The sequence below is a fragment of the Bubalus kerabau genome, chromosome 16 (assembly GCF_029407905.1).
Source record: "Bubalus kerabau isolate K-KA32 ecotype Philippines breed swamp buffalo chromosome 16, PCC_UOA_SB_1v2, whole genome shotgun sequence".
Lineage (NCBI taxonomy): Eukaryota > Metazoa > Chordata > Mammalia > Artiodactyla > Bovidae > Bubalus > Bubalus kerabau.
In genome coordinates this window covers 59379552-59393823 of record NC_073639.1, presented here as the reverse complement: position 1 = coordinate 59393823, position 14272 = coordinate 59379552, and the positions used below count along the sequence as shown (strand labels likewise).

The 14272-nt window shown below is 42.2% G+C and overlaps 1 protein-coding gene across 9 annotated transcripts in view; it reads left to right on the top strand.

Moving 5' to 3' along the window:
* The first annotated feature begins 6670 nt into the window (after positions 1–6670).
* ATXN2 (ataxin 2) overlaps positions 6671–14272 on the top strand; it is a 101982-nt gene continuing 94380 nt past the window's right edge. For 2 of the 9 annotated variants that reach the window (XM_055549743.1, XM_055549742.1), the window contains exon 1: positions 7251–7572. In XM_055549743.1, coding sequence (XP_055405718.1) covers positions 7352–7572 — 221 coding nt within the window. In that variant the 5' untranslated portion in view covers positions 7251–7351. Of the gene's footprint in view, positions 6815–7126; positions 7573–7988; positions 8199–14272 lie in introns of those variants that run through there. The other 7 variants (XM_055549748.1, XM_055549739.1, XM_055549741.1 and 4 more) reach the window with 7 other exon arrangements.

The window sequence follows — 14272 nt, the reverse complement described above, 5'->3', positions numbered from 1 at the left end:
CAGTTCTTCTGTGTATTCTTGCCACCTCTTCTTAATATCTTCTGCTTCTTTTAGGTCCATACCATTTCTGTCCTTTATTGGGCCCATCTTTGCATGAAATGTTCCCTTGGAATCTCTAATTTTCTTGAAGAGATCTCTAGTCTTTTCCATTCTATTGTTTTCGTCTATTTCTTTGTATTGATTGCTGAGGAAGGTTTTCTTATCTCTCCTTGCTATTCTTTGGAACTCTGCATTCAGATGCTTATATCTTTCCCTTTCTACATCATACAAGATATATTACACATTTATGTTTTATTATTTTGTTTCATTTTTTAATTTTCTGCTTTTTGGCTTAACAACAGGCTTTGGCTTCCCCTCAGCTTTTTTGAGATATAATTGACAAATAAAATTGTATGTATTTAAAGTGTACAACAAGATGACTTTACATATGTAGACTTTCCAAAATGATTACTACAGTCCAGTGTATTAACATATCCATCACCTCACAGTGGCCTTTTTTCTTTTTTTTTAACAATAGATCTTAAAGATCCTTTCAGATCAATGCAAAGATCTACGTCTTTCATTAAACAGCTGAGAATGTTCTGTATTCCACTGTATTTGGGTACCCTACAAGGCATTTAACTGTCTGCCACTGATGGAGTTTCTATTCTTTGTTCCAAACAACACTGCAGTGATTATCCTTATACATTCATCTTTTCACCCTTGTTGCATCAAGAGGAAGGTGCAGTTTCAGTTTTGATAGGCACTGCCAGCTTGTCTCCTGCAGATGGTGACTTTTACAATAGCCAGTTATTTCTCTAATCAAGAAACAGACAGTAATCTGTGGTGCCAGCTCTCTAGAAGTTTGCATTTGATGAAACCAAGGAAATTAGTTTATTTTTCCAAGACAGCCAACTTGGGCCATCACTATTTCAAATAGCAAAGTGGTTTAGAATCCAGATGTTGGGAGACACACTGGCTGGTTTTAAATCCCAGCTCTGTCACTTAATGAGTCTGACTTCAGGCAAGGTGACTTAAATTCTCCATACTTCAGTCTCCTCATCTGTCAAATGGGAATATAATAATCCTGTCTGCTTCATAGGGTGACTTCAGGGTTTGTCAACCAACCTCAGTGCTACTGACATTTAGGGCTGGATAATTCTCTGGTTGGGGCTGTCCTGTGCATTGTAGGGTGTTTAGCAGCATCCCTGGTCACTACCCACAAGATGCCAGGAGCGTTTCCCCTTCAATTGTGATATCCAAAAATACCAGTGTCCTCTAGGGCGTGAAGCAAAATTCTCCCCTTCCAATGAGAATCAATGGATTGCTGTGAGGATTAAGTAAGTTACTGTATAGAAAGAACCTAGGACAGAGCTGGGACATGGTATTTGCTATAGAAGGGACCACATTTATTAACATCATTATCATTCTCAAGCCCTAGCTTACCTTATGGAAAAGAAATAATTTTGAAAGGAAGACAGTTAGTATCTGTTCTACTTCCAAATGAGAATCCAAGTCCCTCTTCTAAGATCATAGGTCAGCAATGTCAGTATTAATTATAGTTGGATCCCTCTAGGGTTCCATTGTAGGGCTCACTGTATCCGGTAGCAAACTTAGACTGCATGCTAAGGGCCAGCTCAGCTGTCACCGGTGCTGCCTGCATCCGTTTTAAATCCCCTCCTGCATTCTCCAAATGGTGCATACCTCACATCTTTCGCCTTCCATAAATCTGTGGCCCCTGAAATAACAGGCTGTCCACGAAATTCACCTCCCCAAAGGAGGGTAAATGAAAAGAAAAAGGGAGAACCAGAAAAAACCAAAGGTTGAGTTTCTTTAAATTTCTGGCTCTGCATAGTACAAGCATTTCCAGTGAAAAATAAAGAATTCTTTCTTCTGTGTCTATTTCAGCTGGCATCCAGCTCTTGCCTTGTGAATAATGTCACTGCATCATTATTCTGTCCCACAAGGTAAAACAAAACGAGCAACTTAACAAGCAAAAGTGTGCTTGTATGGAGGAAATGGCTCATTTAAAAGCTTTTCAAATAATGTTGCTGTGTTCCCTACTATTTTGTCACACCCCTCTCAGTTTTTTCAAACCTATGGGAAAGTCGTTACTTTGCACACAAGGTGTGTAAATAATGCCCTCCTGGAAGCATCACACCACACACTTTTTCCTTTTTTAATTGCCTTTAGCCTTTTGGGATTCCTGGAGTGTCTACAAATAGATTAGCCTCTAAGAATTCTGAGTAACCATGGTTAGGAAAAAACACTTGTTTAATTAGCCATGGTCCTATTTTTGAAATTACATCTGCTCTTTTTTTTCTTTTTTTTTAAAATGAGGGTTGGTCTATGCAAAAACTTGAAGAGGATGGATTTTGGGGGTGCACATTAGTTTTGATTTGAATTAATCTTCCTGCTTTTGAAAGTGAAATCAAGAGTATTGAGTGAATAATGTATCATCATACATTAAACATGTTCAAATGAAGAGAGCTGAAAAGAAATGATTGCAGGGAAATGAATTGCTGGAAATACTGGATCATCTGATGTGTGCTGCTATACCGAGTGATCACAAATCACTCTTCTCATTTCTGCTTTACATGGCTACATCACTTTTTCATCTCCAAATCCTCAGACTTGATTAATCATTGCTATGTTGAAAATTAAAGGGCCATGGGGCTCACTGAAGGGTCACTGAAAATCAGAAAGCAAGTATAGAATCCACAGGACTAGATTCCCAGGTTTGAAAGTCTTTATATGGTTTTCACTTGATACTTCTTTCATTTCTTTTAAAATTATTTATTTGGCTGCATCAGGTCTTAGTTGCGTCATGTGGGCTCTCTAGCTGTGGCACGTGGGCTCAGTAGCCCTGAGGCATGTGGGATTTTAGTTCCCCGACCAGGGATTGAATCTGTGTTTCCTACACTTCAAGGTGGATTCTTAACCATTGGACCACCAGGGAAGTCCCCTTCTTTCATTTCTGAAATAGTGGTTGAAATGGCCACAGCTATTTTTGAAATATTTGAGCAATATTTCTCTATACCTGAACTTTTTCAGGACGACACTCTTCATTGTCTTTGATGACAGCTCCTCAATGACACTTGTTGGTTTTGTTTAAATGGCTGCCTGAAAATCATCTGGGGAGGGGGAAACATTTAAACATTCAACTTCTACTGGATATACTACTAGTTCCTGACTTCAGCATTTGTCTTTAAAGAATTCTGAATTCACATGGAAATCACAGGAAATGAGAAATTTTTTTCCCGTGGGGGGGGGGTCATGTGTATTAGTTAGCTATTGCTGCATAACAAATTATCGAAAAACTTAGTGACTTAAACAACAAAAGAGTTAAAGGAGTCTGGTACAGTTTAACTGAGTGTCTCAAGCACAGGGTTTCTAACAATGTCTAATAAGGTAGACTGACCAGGGCTACAGTCATATCAAGGCTTGACTGGAGGATGATCCTCTTTCAAGCTCACTCACAAAGCTTGTTGGTGGCCATGAGGTTCTCCCTCTGGCTGGGGCCATCAGTTCCCTGCCATGTAGGCCTCTCCATAGGGCAGCTCACAACATGGCAGCTAGCCTTCTTCAAAGTAAGTGAAAGCAGGCAATCCAATACGAAAGCCACAGTTTTTGTAATCTAATCTTGGAACTGAAAAGCCATAATTTTTCTCCAACTTTTTGTTAGAAGGAAGCCACTAAATCTCCTTCATATTCAAGTGAAGGGGATTTTGCAGGGTCTGAACACCAGGAATACATGATCATAGGGGGTCACCTTAACAGCTGCCTACCACACTATTTTATCTTTTTTTTTGTCCCCCAAGATTAGTTCTCGGACCAGGGATCAAACCCAAGTCCCCTGCAGTGGAAACATGGAGTCCTTACCACTGGACCACCAGAGAAGTCCCACATACCATTTGTCTTCAGGTGCATTATCCTGGCATTTTCTTCTAAAGCTAAAGCCTTCTGACATCACAGTTGTTGTTAAATAACCATGTCTTCAGAGATCCAGAATTCAGACAAAGGGTTTGCAATAAGCGCTAGTCCTTCATTTTGGATGGTGAGCCTCCTTCCACAAAGAAAAACAAGGAAATTATGTAGAACAGAATCAACAATAGAGGTTCCTTTGGTTTCTATTTTAATATAAAAGCAGAAATTAAAAAAAAATTTTTTTTGGTCTAGCCTCATGGCTTTTAGGATCTCAGTTCCTTAGGATCTCAGTTCCCCGACCAGGAATTGAACCCAGGCCATGGCAGAGAAAGCCGGGAATTCTAACCATTAAGCTGCCAGAGAACTCCCAAGAAATCAAATTTTAATGATGAACTCTCAAACACTGCAGATGTGGATGTAAAATGGCATAGTCACTTTGGGGAAGAGTTTGACAGTTACCTTAAAAATATAATAAATCATCCAACATTCCATTACTAGGCATCTGCTCAAGAGAAGTAAAAACATATGTCCACATGAAGACATATGTTTACAAATGTTCATAGCAGCATTCTTTATAATAGCCCCAAACTTGAAACAATCAAAATGTCCACCAACTGGTGAGTAGATACACAAAATGTGGTACAGTCATCCTTCAGTATCCTCAAGGGATTGGTTCCAGGAACCATATAGGTATCAAAACCCAAGCATGCTCAAGTCCCCTATATAAAATGGTGTGGTATTTGCATATAACCTATAATACAGACTTCTGATTTAAAGTATTTTAAATCACCTCTTGATTACTTATAATACCTAATACAATGTGAATGTTAAGGCAATAGTTGCCAGAGTTGGCCAATTCGAGTTTTGCTTTTTGGAACTTTCAGGAGTTAAATTTTTTTTTTTTTTTTCTGTTTGGAGGGGGGATTCCCTAGCAATCCAATGGTAAGGGCTTGGCCCTTTCACTGCCAGGGCCTGGTCAGGGAACTAAGATCCCACAAGCCACATGGCACAGCCAAAGAAACAAAACAAAACCTGTAAAAAAAAAATTTCTTTCAATCCATGGTTGGTTGAATCCAAGAATGCATGAATCCCGTGGATATGGAGGGCCAATTGTATATCCATATAATGGAATACGACTCAGTGATAATAAAGAATAAAAACCCTGACATGCTATGAACTGGATAAGCCTCAAAAACATTGTCAAGTGAAAGAAAGCAAAAAACACTTTCTGTAAGATTCCCTTTATATGAAATGTACACAGTAGATAAAGACAGAAAGTAGATTAGTGGCTGCTTGTGCTGAGAATAGGAACCAGGAGTACCTTTTACAAAGGACCCTTGGGAGATAGAAATGCTCCATAATTAACTGTGACGGTGGTATAACTGTGTAAATTACTGAGAATCACTGAATTGGTGAATTCCATAGTATGTAAATCACACTTCAATAAAACCATTAAAATATAGTTTCAATAATAATAGAAGAAAACCTGAGCTTTCTCAGCATAAATGAAATCAAGTTCAGCTACCTCAGCTTCAGGTCTTCTTATTCCGCTTTCTTTTTTGCTCCCACATGTCTGGAATTTGGTCCTAACATTGAATTTTGGGACCTTGGTCTCAGATATGGCTAACTGTCAAATCATTAAACCAGAGAAAGTTGACTGTATTTCAATTTCCCCTTCCCCCAAATCCGGCTTTTTTAGTCTGTTTCCTTTGGTTTAATTTTTAAAGGATTTTGCAACTGTTGGTTTAAAAGAATGCTCTTTCCTGTCTCAACCTCCTTTTTACCTCAGATGGAAGATAAAATTGATATCCCACTTTTCACATGTTTGTAGAATATGATAACCACTTTTACCCCACTTAAGAGATTAATTTCAATTTGGCTACTGTAAGTTCACAGCTTAATCATTTTCTAAATTTTTTAAAATATCTTTACCTTTATCTGACAATTCTGGAAGACTGAGGTAAACTTTTCGTGTTTCTTCCCTACCATTTCCTGAAGTAATTTCAATTCTTAAAAAACTAAAAAGCTTTTAGTCACTCTCCCCTAAAAGTTATCTGCTTCCAGTTTAATTGAAACACATTAAAAAACAAAAAGAAAGAAAGAAAAGAAACAGGGACTACTGTGCTGGCTACCAGGGTAAGTTAAAGTAAAACTTCTAAAGGGGCCAAGATCTAAAGTTCGCACATTTCTTGTGAGGTCTATTCTGTCTACACCGAAGGAGACCCCATTATCCATAGCTCTACCAATCATGTACAATTTCCTTTTGAGTCTCATGAATGAGGAAAAAGAAGTTCAAGTGAGGGAAGCTGGGTTCAAATGAAGGTCAGATACCCAAGAGTTTTCTGGTTAGTGTTGCTGGGGTTGAAAAAGTGGGGGAAAGGTAACCAGATGTGAGTGGCCCCGGGAGGTTGTTCGATTCCAACCGGTAGGTCTTGGCAAGGAAAGACAGGACGGCCTGTCTTTGACACCTGGCTGACACAGTGAGAGCCTACGGTGTGTGAGGTGCCGGGGATACAAAGAAAACCATGGCATGCTTGTGTTCAAGCTGATTTATAGGTAGCAAGACAGTCTCGTCCTGAAGACACTCGCAGTCCATTTTCGAAGTTGCATCAGGTGGGGCCGAACACGGATTTTCCTAGCAGTCTAAGAACGTTGAACACTTGAGGGGGGCGGGGCAGAAACGCTTCGCTTCAGTCCTCTACCCTAGGCCCGCCCTTCAGGCGAAGACAGACACGCCCTCTCCGAAGGGCAGACCCGCCTCGAGGAGGGCGGATCCGGGTAGGGCCGGCGGTCGGGGCCTCACCCGACCCCCGCGAACGCGACCCAGCGCGGCGCCCGCTCCTCACGTGTCCCTCCCGGCCCCGGGGCCGCCTCACGTTCTGCTTCCGTCCGACCCTTCCGACTTCCGGTAAAGAGTCCCCACTCCATACCTCCGCGCCCACCCGGCCTCGCCACGCGGCACCTCTGTGCCCGACCCCCGATGCGCCCGACGGCCGCAGCTCCTCGGGGCCCCGCGGCGGCTATCGAGCCTCGTCGCTTCGCTGCGGCCAGGTGGCCCGGGCGGCGCTCGCTCCCGCGGCCGGCGCGGCGGGGCGGCGGCGGCGGCGGGGCTCCGGGACCGTATCCATCCGCCGCCCCTCCCCCGCCCGGCCCCGGTCCCCCTCCCTCCGGGCAGCGCTCTCCTCCCTCCTCCTCAGACTGTTTTGGTAGCAACGGCGGCGCGGCCCGGCCCGGCTCCCGGCGACTTCTCGGTTTCGGCGGGCCTCCCCGCCCGTTCGTCGTCCTCCTTCTCCCCCTCGCCGGCCCGGGCGCCCCCCCGGCCGCGCCAACCCGCGCCTCCCCGCTCGGCGCCCGCGCGTCCCCGCCGCGCTCCGGCGTCTCCTCGGCGCGCCCGGCTCCCGGCTGTCCCCGCCCGGCGTGCGGGCCGGTGTATGGGCCCCTCACCATGTCGCTGAAGCCTCAGCAGCAACAGCAGCAGCAGCAGCAGCCGCAGCCGCAGCCCGCGGCCGCCAATGCCCGCAAGCCTGGCGGCGGCGGCGGCGGCGGCCTTCTCACGTCGCCAGCCGCCGCGCCGTCCTCAGTCTCGTCGTCCTCGGCCGCGGCTTCCTCCTCCTCCTCCTCAGTGGCGGCGGCTAGCACAGGCGGCGGGCGGCCGGGCCTGGGCAGGTGGGTGTCGCGCCTCAGCCGCCTCGGCTCGGGGCCTGGACCAGCTCGAGCCTGAAGTCCCCTCCCCCGCGGCCCGCACCGCGGTCCCCGCCCCGTGACCGGCGGGACTGGGGGCCTGCAGTGGGGGTGGGGCTCCCGTCTAGAGCCTAGGGGGTGGGGGTGGGGTCGGGTGAGGGGGCGCCGCGGGATCCCTCTGGGAATGGCGATGTCTAGGCTTTTACAACATCCCCACCCCCTTCCGCCAAACGGTCAAGATGGAAGGACTGGGCAGCCTCCCCTTCTCCATTTAAGTGTTTGGGAGGGGTTCACAGGTCTCGGCGATTGTCAGTCCTTGATCACCTTCTTTAAGGTTCCTCCGCCCCCAAACGCGAGGATGCTTGGGCACAGCTCCCATCCCCTTTAAATGTTAACATGGAAGGGTCTTTAGGTTATCTGCCTAAACTTGCCAACTCCCCCGTTTGGGAATAACGAGGGAGGGGGGAAAGTTAGGGCAGCATCGTCCCCCCACCCCGGCCCCCCGCCTGTTAAAGGGGCAGCCGCGGGCTTATCGGGAATCATTAGGGTCTGTCCTGTCTTCTCACTCACCCGCTTCCCTGCCCAGGGAGAGATCGAAGGACCGGGTTGAGGTGAGTGGACGGGGACCCCCCTCACCCCTGCCCATTTAAGTCTAAGGCGGCGGCCGGGGGCTCCAGAGCTGCTCTGAAATTGTGGGGCTCAGTGCAGTCTCCCGCAGCGTCCCGCCCTCCCCCACCTAAGGAAGGGGTGGGAAGTGTCCGGCCCCCTCCATGCCTCCCTCCTTCCCCCGCAAGGCCTCCCCGGCGCGGGTGGTGGCTGAGCCGCATTGCTGTTCGAGGCCGCGGAGAAGGCCCCTTTGAATAGTGGTGGGCGAGGGCTGGACTGGGGACCGAGGGGGTGGTGGTGGCGGCGGCGGCAGGGCGCGGGCACGCTGTGTATTTTTCCTCAACCCTTGCCCCAATTTATAAATTTCAAGAGGAGAGGAATCGCAGCAGGAGATACGGTGGGGTTCCGGAAGGCAGAAATGCGGGTGTTTACTTGCTTGGTCTTACCCACTCCCCACCATGACCCAGGTTTGTGGTACAGACTGGGGGCTCAGCGTTGTCTCAGTGACGTGGGTCTGGCTCTGGAGTGGGTGTGTGTGTGTATGTGGGGGGGTTGTCCGTATTTCACGAACTAAGAAAATGCTTAGTGTTCAAACGGAGTAGCAAATGTCAATAGACTCCATTCCATTGTGGCCAGTGTCCTTAACTTGGGGAGTGCCGCCAGAGCTCACCAAGGGCACGCAAGTCCATTTCCCCTGTGCCCCATCCATGTTGCCGGCACTGCCATACTTCCCTTAGGCCTAGGCGGGGTTGGCAGGCTCGGATAAGGGTCCTCCTTAGATCTCCTGCCTTTAGAAGGTGGGATAAGGGGATTTTTTCATGCAGAGTTTTCTTTTTGAAAAAAGGTTTTTAGCAGTCGATTTCCAAACAATTTCCATTTGTGGCAGAAGTTATCCATCAAAATGATTTGGAGCTGATTTTTTAAGGAATTCTGCCTCCATGCGGGGCAATCGGGAACATTGATTCACTTGCTTTCTACCCTACCCACCACCCTTCCTCCCAGGTTCTCCTTTGAAGCATCTACAGATGCTTCTTATCAAAACTAGTTCAAAAAAGTGGGGGGAAATGCTTATTTTCCCAGTTCTGTCCATGTAGGGTTCTGTAACTTCAGTTCCCCATTTTCCGTGGCATCCATAGGAAAAAAAAAAAAAAAGGAAAAAATTTAAACATAATTTTTATAAAAAAGGGTGCACTGTTTTTTCCTTCTTGGGATCAGATAGGAGTCTGGGGATTTCTCTGGTGGTCCAGTGGTTAAGACTTAACCTTCCAATGCAGGGGGTGCAGGCTCCATCCCTGGTTGGGGAGCTAAGATCCCACATGACTTGGGGCCAAAAAAACCAAAACATAAAACAGAAGCAATGTTGTAACCAATTCAATAAAGACTTTAAAAATGATCCACATCAAGAATCTTAAAAAAAAAAAAAGAAAAAGGAATCTGGCAGATGTATTCAATTTGTTCAAATAATTAAAAATTAAAACTTAGGTTGCATATGCTTTCTTAGGCTTAAAAATTATAACAGTTTGTTCAAGAGTGGCTTGAGTGATCAAAACTATTTGGAATGTTTTCCTACCACAGATCTTTTTTTGTTCCTTGAGACTTTATAAACATTTAAGATTTAGTTTCTTGTTTTAAGTTCTTTTATTTGAGGCATGAATTATAGCCCTTATTTTTGTTGATAAATGTGTGACATTTCATTTAATGAGTTGAATTCATATAGTGTGAAATTTTGTTCTTTTACATGTTTGATGTACTTGTAGAATTCCTTTCAAATTTGAATCACTGTTACTAATGTCTTTGTAAACTAAGTTACAAGTTACACTTGTGTGTATCAGTAGTTAATATGTGTTTCTGGGACCAAAGGTGAATTTAAAAAAAATGCAGCCTTGGGTTTATATGTTTAGAGACAATAAAATATTCTTGAATGTCTAGAAATTCACGTCTGCTTTAAATAGTACTACATTTCACCATATTTGACCTTTTTTTCTGTTGTAAATAGTGGATTTTCATGGCTTTCAAAAATTCTCTTTGTCATATGTTTTAAAGGTGGCTGTTTTCTCTTAGAAAGTTTGATTATAATTTTACCTTAATCCAATTCTTATTTTTGCCACTTTGATTTTTATATAGTTTTAGTAATTGTGTATGTTATTTTGTATTCAGCTCTTTTCTTCTTTAACACCACATTATGAATTTTCTTAAATTTTTGCTTAACCATTCTGTTGTGGGGATTTGCTCTTCCACATTTTTTGCTATTGTAGATAGTGGTGCAGTAAGCATCTTTTTATTAACAGCTTTTTGCCTTGGTCTAATTATTTTCTTAGAGAAGGTTCCCAGGAGTGGTTTTACTGGGTCAAAAGGCTTCAAGTTTTTATGCTTGCTAGTGCCATAATTCTCTTCAGAAGACTTGTGTGTTAAAGAGGTGGCTCTTGTATAGAATGGTTTCTTTGTAGGTTGTTAAACTTTGGGGGATTTTCAAGGGAAAAGTTGGATTTACTGTCAAGTGCATACACAATTTAGTGCTTTTGTTATCTGTTTATCTTGGAATTCAGTGTCTCTGAGGATTTAATAATGTATGTGAAAATGTCTTGAAAATTGTTAATACTCATGAGGACACTATTGTGCTGATGATTCTCATTAGAGGAATGACAGTTTGAGGACCTTATTCTAAAACTTTTTTGTGTTTTGGTTAACCTTCCTTGTTCATCTCAAAGTATTTTTTAATCAGCTGCTAGTTTATGATCTAAGTATTTTTGGGTAACTTTTTTTTTTTAAGTTTATAATACTTTTGGGAATTATCACTAGTTAAACCTTATCTCTCTCTGTTCCACATTCTCTTCCGCAGTTTTAAAAAAGAAATATGTGTGTGTGTGTGTGTATGTACATAGACATAGATAGGAGTTTACAGTCCTATTACTGTATTCCAGACTCTAAATAACGGGCTTCCTCGTTGGCTCAGAAGGTAAAGAATCTGCCTGCAATGTTAGGAGACGCAGGAGACAGTGGGTTTGATCCCTGAGTTGGAAAGATCCCCTGAAGGAGGAAATGGCAACCCTTTTCAGTATTCTTGCCTGGGAAATCCCATGGACAGTGGAGTCTGGCGGGCTACAATCCATGGGGTCACAAAGAGTCGAACATGGCAGAGCACTTGCACATTATTAGAATTTCTTTGGATAAAGGATTAAGTGTGAATGAAAATTATTAGTAATTTTCAGTTTAGGACTTGCTTACTGCTTCCTTCTCTTAAGGCATTGTGATTTAGAAATTATGCTGCAGTTCATAGTAATTATTTATCATGTTTCCTTTTAAATATTGGTAAGATTTTCATGTCTTTAAATTTCTTATAGAAGAGCCTAAAGAAAACTGCATTCGTTCAATACATTCATTGAAAATCTGTGTACAATAGAGATGTAGGTGCTTGAGATATTTATAAAAGAAAAGATAGCTCTCTCCCATTGCTTATTTGTTGAGTCACTAAGTCCTGTCCAACTCTTGCGACCCCATAGCCTGTAGCCAGACTCCTGTCCATGGGATTTCCAAGGCTGGAAAACTGGAATGCGCTGCCATTTCCTTCTCCAGAGAGTGTTCCCCACCTAGGGATCGTACCCTTGTCTCTTGATCTCCTGCATTGGTAGGCAGCTTCTTTACCACTGAGCCACTTAGGAAACCCTTCTACATTCTGATGTGGCATGTTAAGGGAGTGTGATATGGAGTGTGGGGGAAGAGAATGGGTTGCAATTTTAAATGGATCAGGGGAGGCCTTGGTGAAGAGAGAACGTTTGAACAAAGTTTTGAAGGTGTGGTAGTTAGCCATTTGCTTTTAATCAAGATTAACTAATCGTATGGCCCCAATTGTAGTTTATAAGGTTTAAACTGCATCATCCTTTGCTAATTCATTCTTTTATGTGGATATTGATGGTAGTCAAATTTGAAATTAATCTAGAGATAATATAGATGGCTGTTAAATGAGGTACATTTTTGTTTTTTAGTTGGCTTTTTAATTTTACCTTATCAGTTTAATTTTCATTTTAAATATCTAGAGAAAAATACACTTAAAATTTTTTTTTATTGGTTAGATAGTATCACTGACTCTATATGAATTTGAGCAAACTCCAGGAGATAGTAGAGGACAGAGGAGCCTGGCAGGCTGCAGTCCATGGGGTCGCTAAGAGTGGGACATGATGGAGCGACTGAACAATAGCAAGTTGATTTACAGTGTTGTGTTAGTTTCAGGTGTACAAATACACTTTTTAAGATTTGGCAAAAACCTACAACAAATGGGTTATCTTTGACAAAGGTAAAAGTAAGACTATAGTTGCTTATATATTTTGCATTCTGAAAAGGCAACACAGTGCATGCTATTGGTCACCGTGCTTCTCTTTTGGTTAAATGTAAATTTGTATTTTCTCTGTTTCTCTAATTAGAGAGACAGTTATACTTTTACACAGGGGATGTTAACTCATATCATAGCTATTTAATAGACATATGTTTCAACTTAAGGCAGTTTTTTTTCCCTAAGTCGTTACAGCTGTGTTAGCACTTATTTTCATCATTGCAGAGTGTGCTTTTATACCTTGAAAAGGATTTTTAAGCTTTTATAAAATTTTTTCCCCTAGAATTGTAATTTTCTATTTTGATGAGATAGTAATAGTATTTTGATATCATATTAAAGGTTTAAGCCTAAAGAAAACCCTATCTTTGTAGCTATTTTAAATGATTGTGACTTTGATGGAGATACAGTTTATTAACAGGTTTACCTGCTACTGTATCTTTTTAATTGAAAGTACTTGCCTTTTTTTTTTTTTTTAATATATCTGGGTCATCTATGACTGTTAACCATACCATTTTAAGAGGTCCATACAGTGATCTTTTTAAGGAAGACTGTCATTAAGAGTAGATTGCACTTTCTTCTTGAAGTCTTTTTGCCTCCTAAGATGTTAGACTTCAAAAATAAGGATAGATTCATCAGAAAATTTACTCATCAGTGAACATGAAGCTTTTGAAAGGTTGTAGCACCTAAGCCTAGAATTTGTAATGTAGACATTTTTGATGCCATAACCTTTGCTGACATTATTTATGATTAGAAATTGGTTGAGCTGTGTCTTATTTTTTTTTATGTATCTTCAAAGTATAATTTTCTACTATAAAATTTTCTTATATATATATTGCGCGCATGCACACACACACACACACACACACACACATTGCTTTGGGGCATACAGACGTATAGAATGTGGTCTGCACTGCTTACAATAGAGATGAGAGATGTACTTAAACCATTGTCCAGATCAGATTCTTTCTTGAAATTGAGAAAGTCCTTGTGTATTTCCTCGTTTGTATTTGAAAGTTCTATTGTTTATAACTTGAAAAACTGTGTTTTAAAAAAAGTGCATTTAAACACTTAATTGTAGAAGCGTGCAGAGAATTTTTTTTTTTAAAGTCCAAACTCATTTATTTAGCATTTAAAAAAAATTTAAACACTATTTATTTATTTAGTTGGCTGTGCCAGGTCTTAGTTGCAATATATGGGATCTAGTTCTTTGACCAGAGATTGAACCCAGGCCCCCTGCATTGCAAGCATGGAGTCTTAGCCACTGGACCCCAGAGAATTCCCCTGAATTCTTTAAATTAAAATCTCTCACAATCTTTTCTTTGAGATAACCACTGTTAGAAATTTGGTGTATGTCTTTTCAGACTTTGTGAAAACTGTTTTGGATTCAAGAGTATATATTGTCTTTTAAAATATTTTTTTCCCTAAAACAAGATTTTAGAGCATAACAAAATAATAGAAACTCTTGTCTTAGAAGGGAAGAAATTTTAACTTTTGAGAGGTTAGGGCACTTGCCCAGCGCAACATATTTGTAAAATTTTGTTATATCTCCCTCACTTTCAATAAGTGCAGACAGAGACATAAACAAGATCATGCTGTATAGTTAAAAGAAAACATAGCCACAGTCAGTTTTTGCCTCTCAGGATATCTTTTGTAACCTTGATCTTGGTTCGATAAAATAGAAGGTCTGTTTGTTCATCTTTTTAAGAAAATACGTGATTCTGTATATATGTGGTGTAAAATCTGCTTAAATGC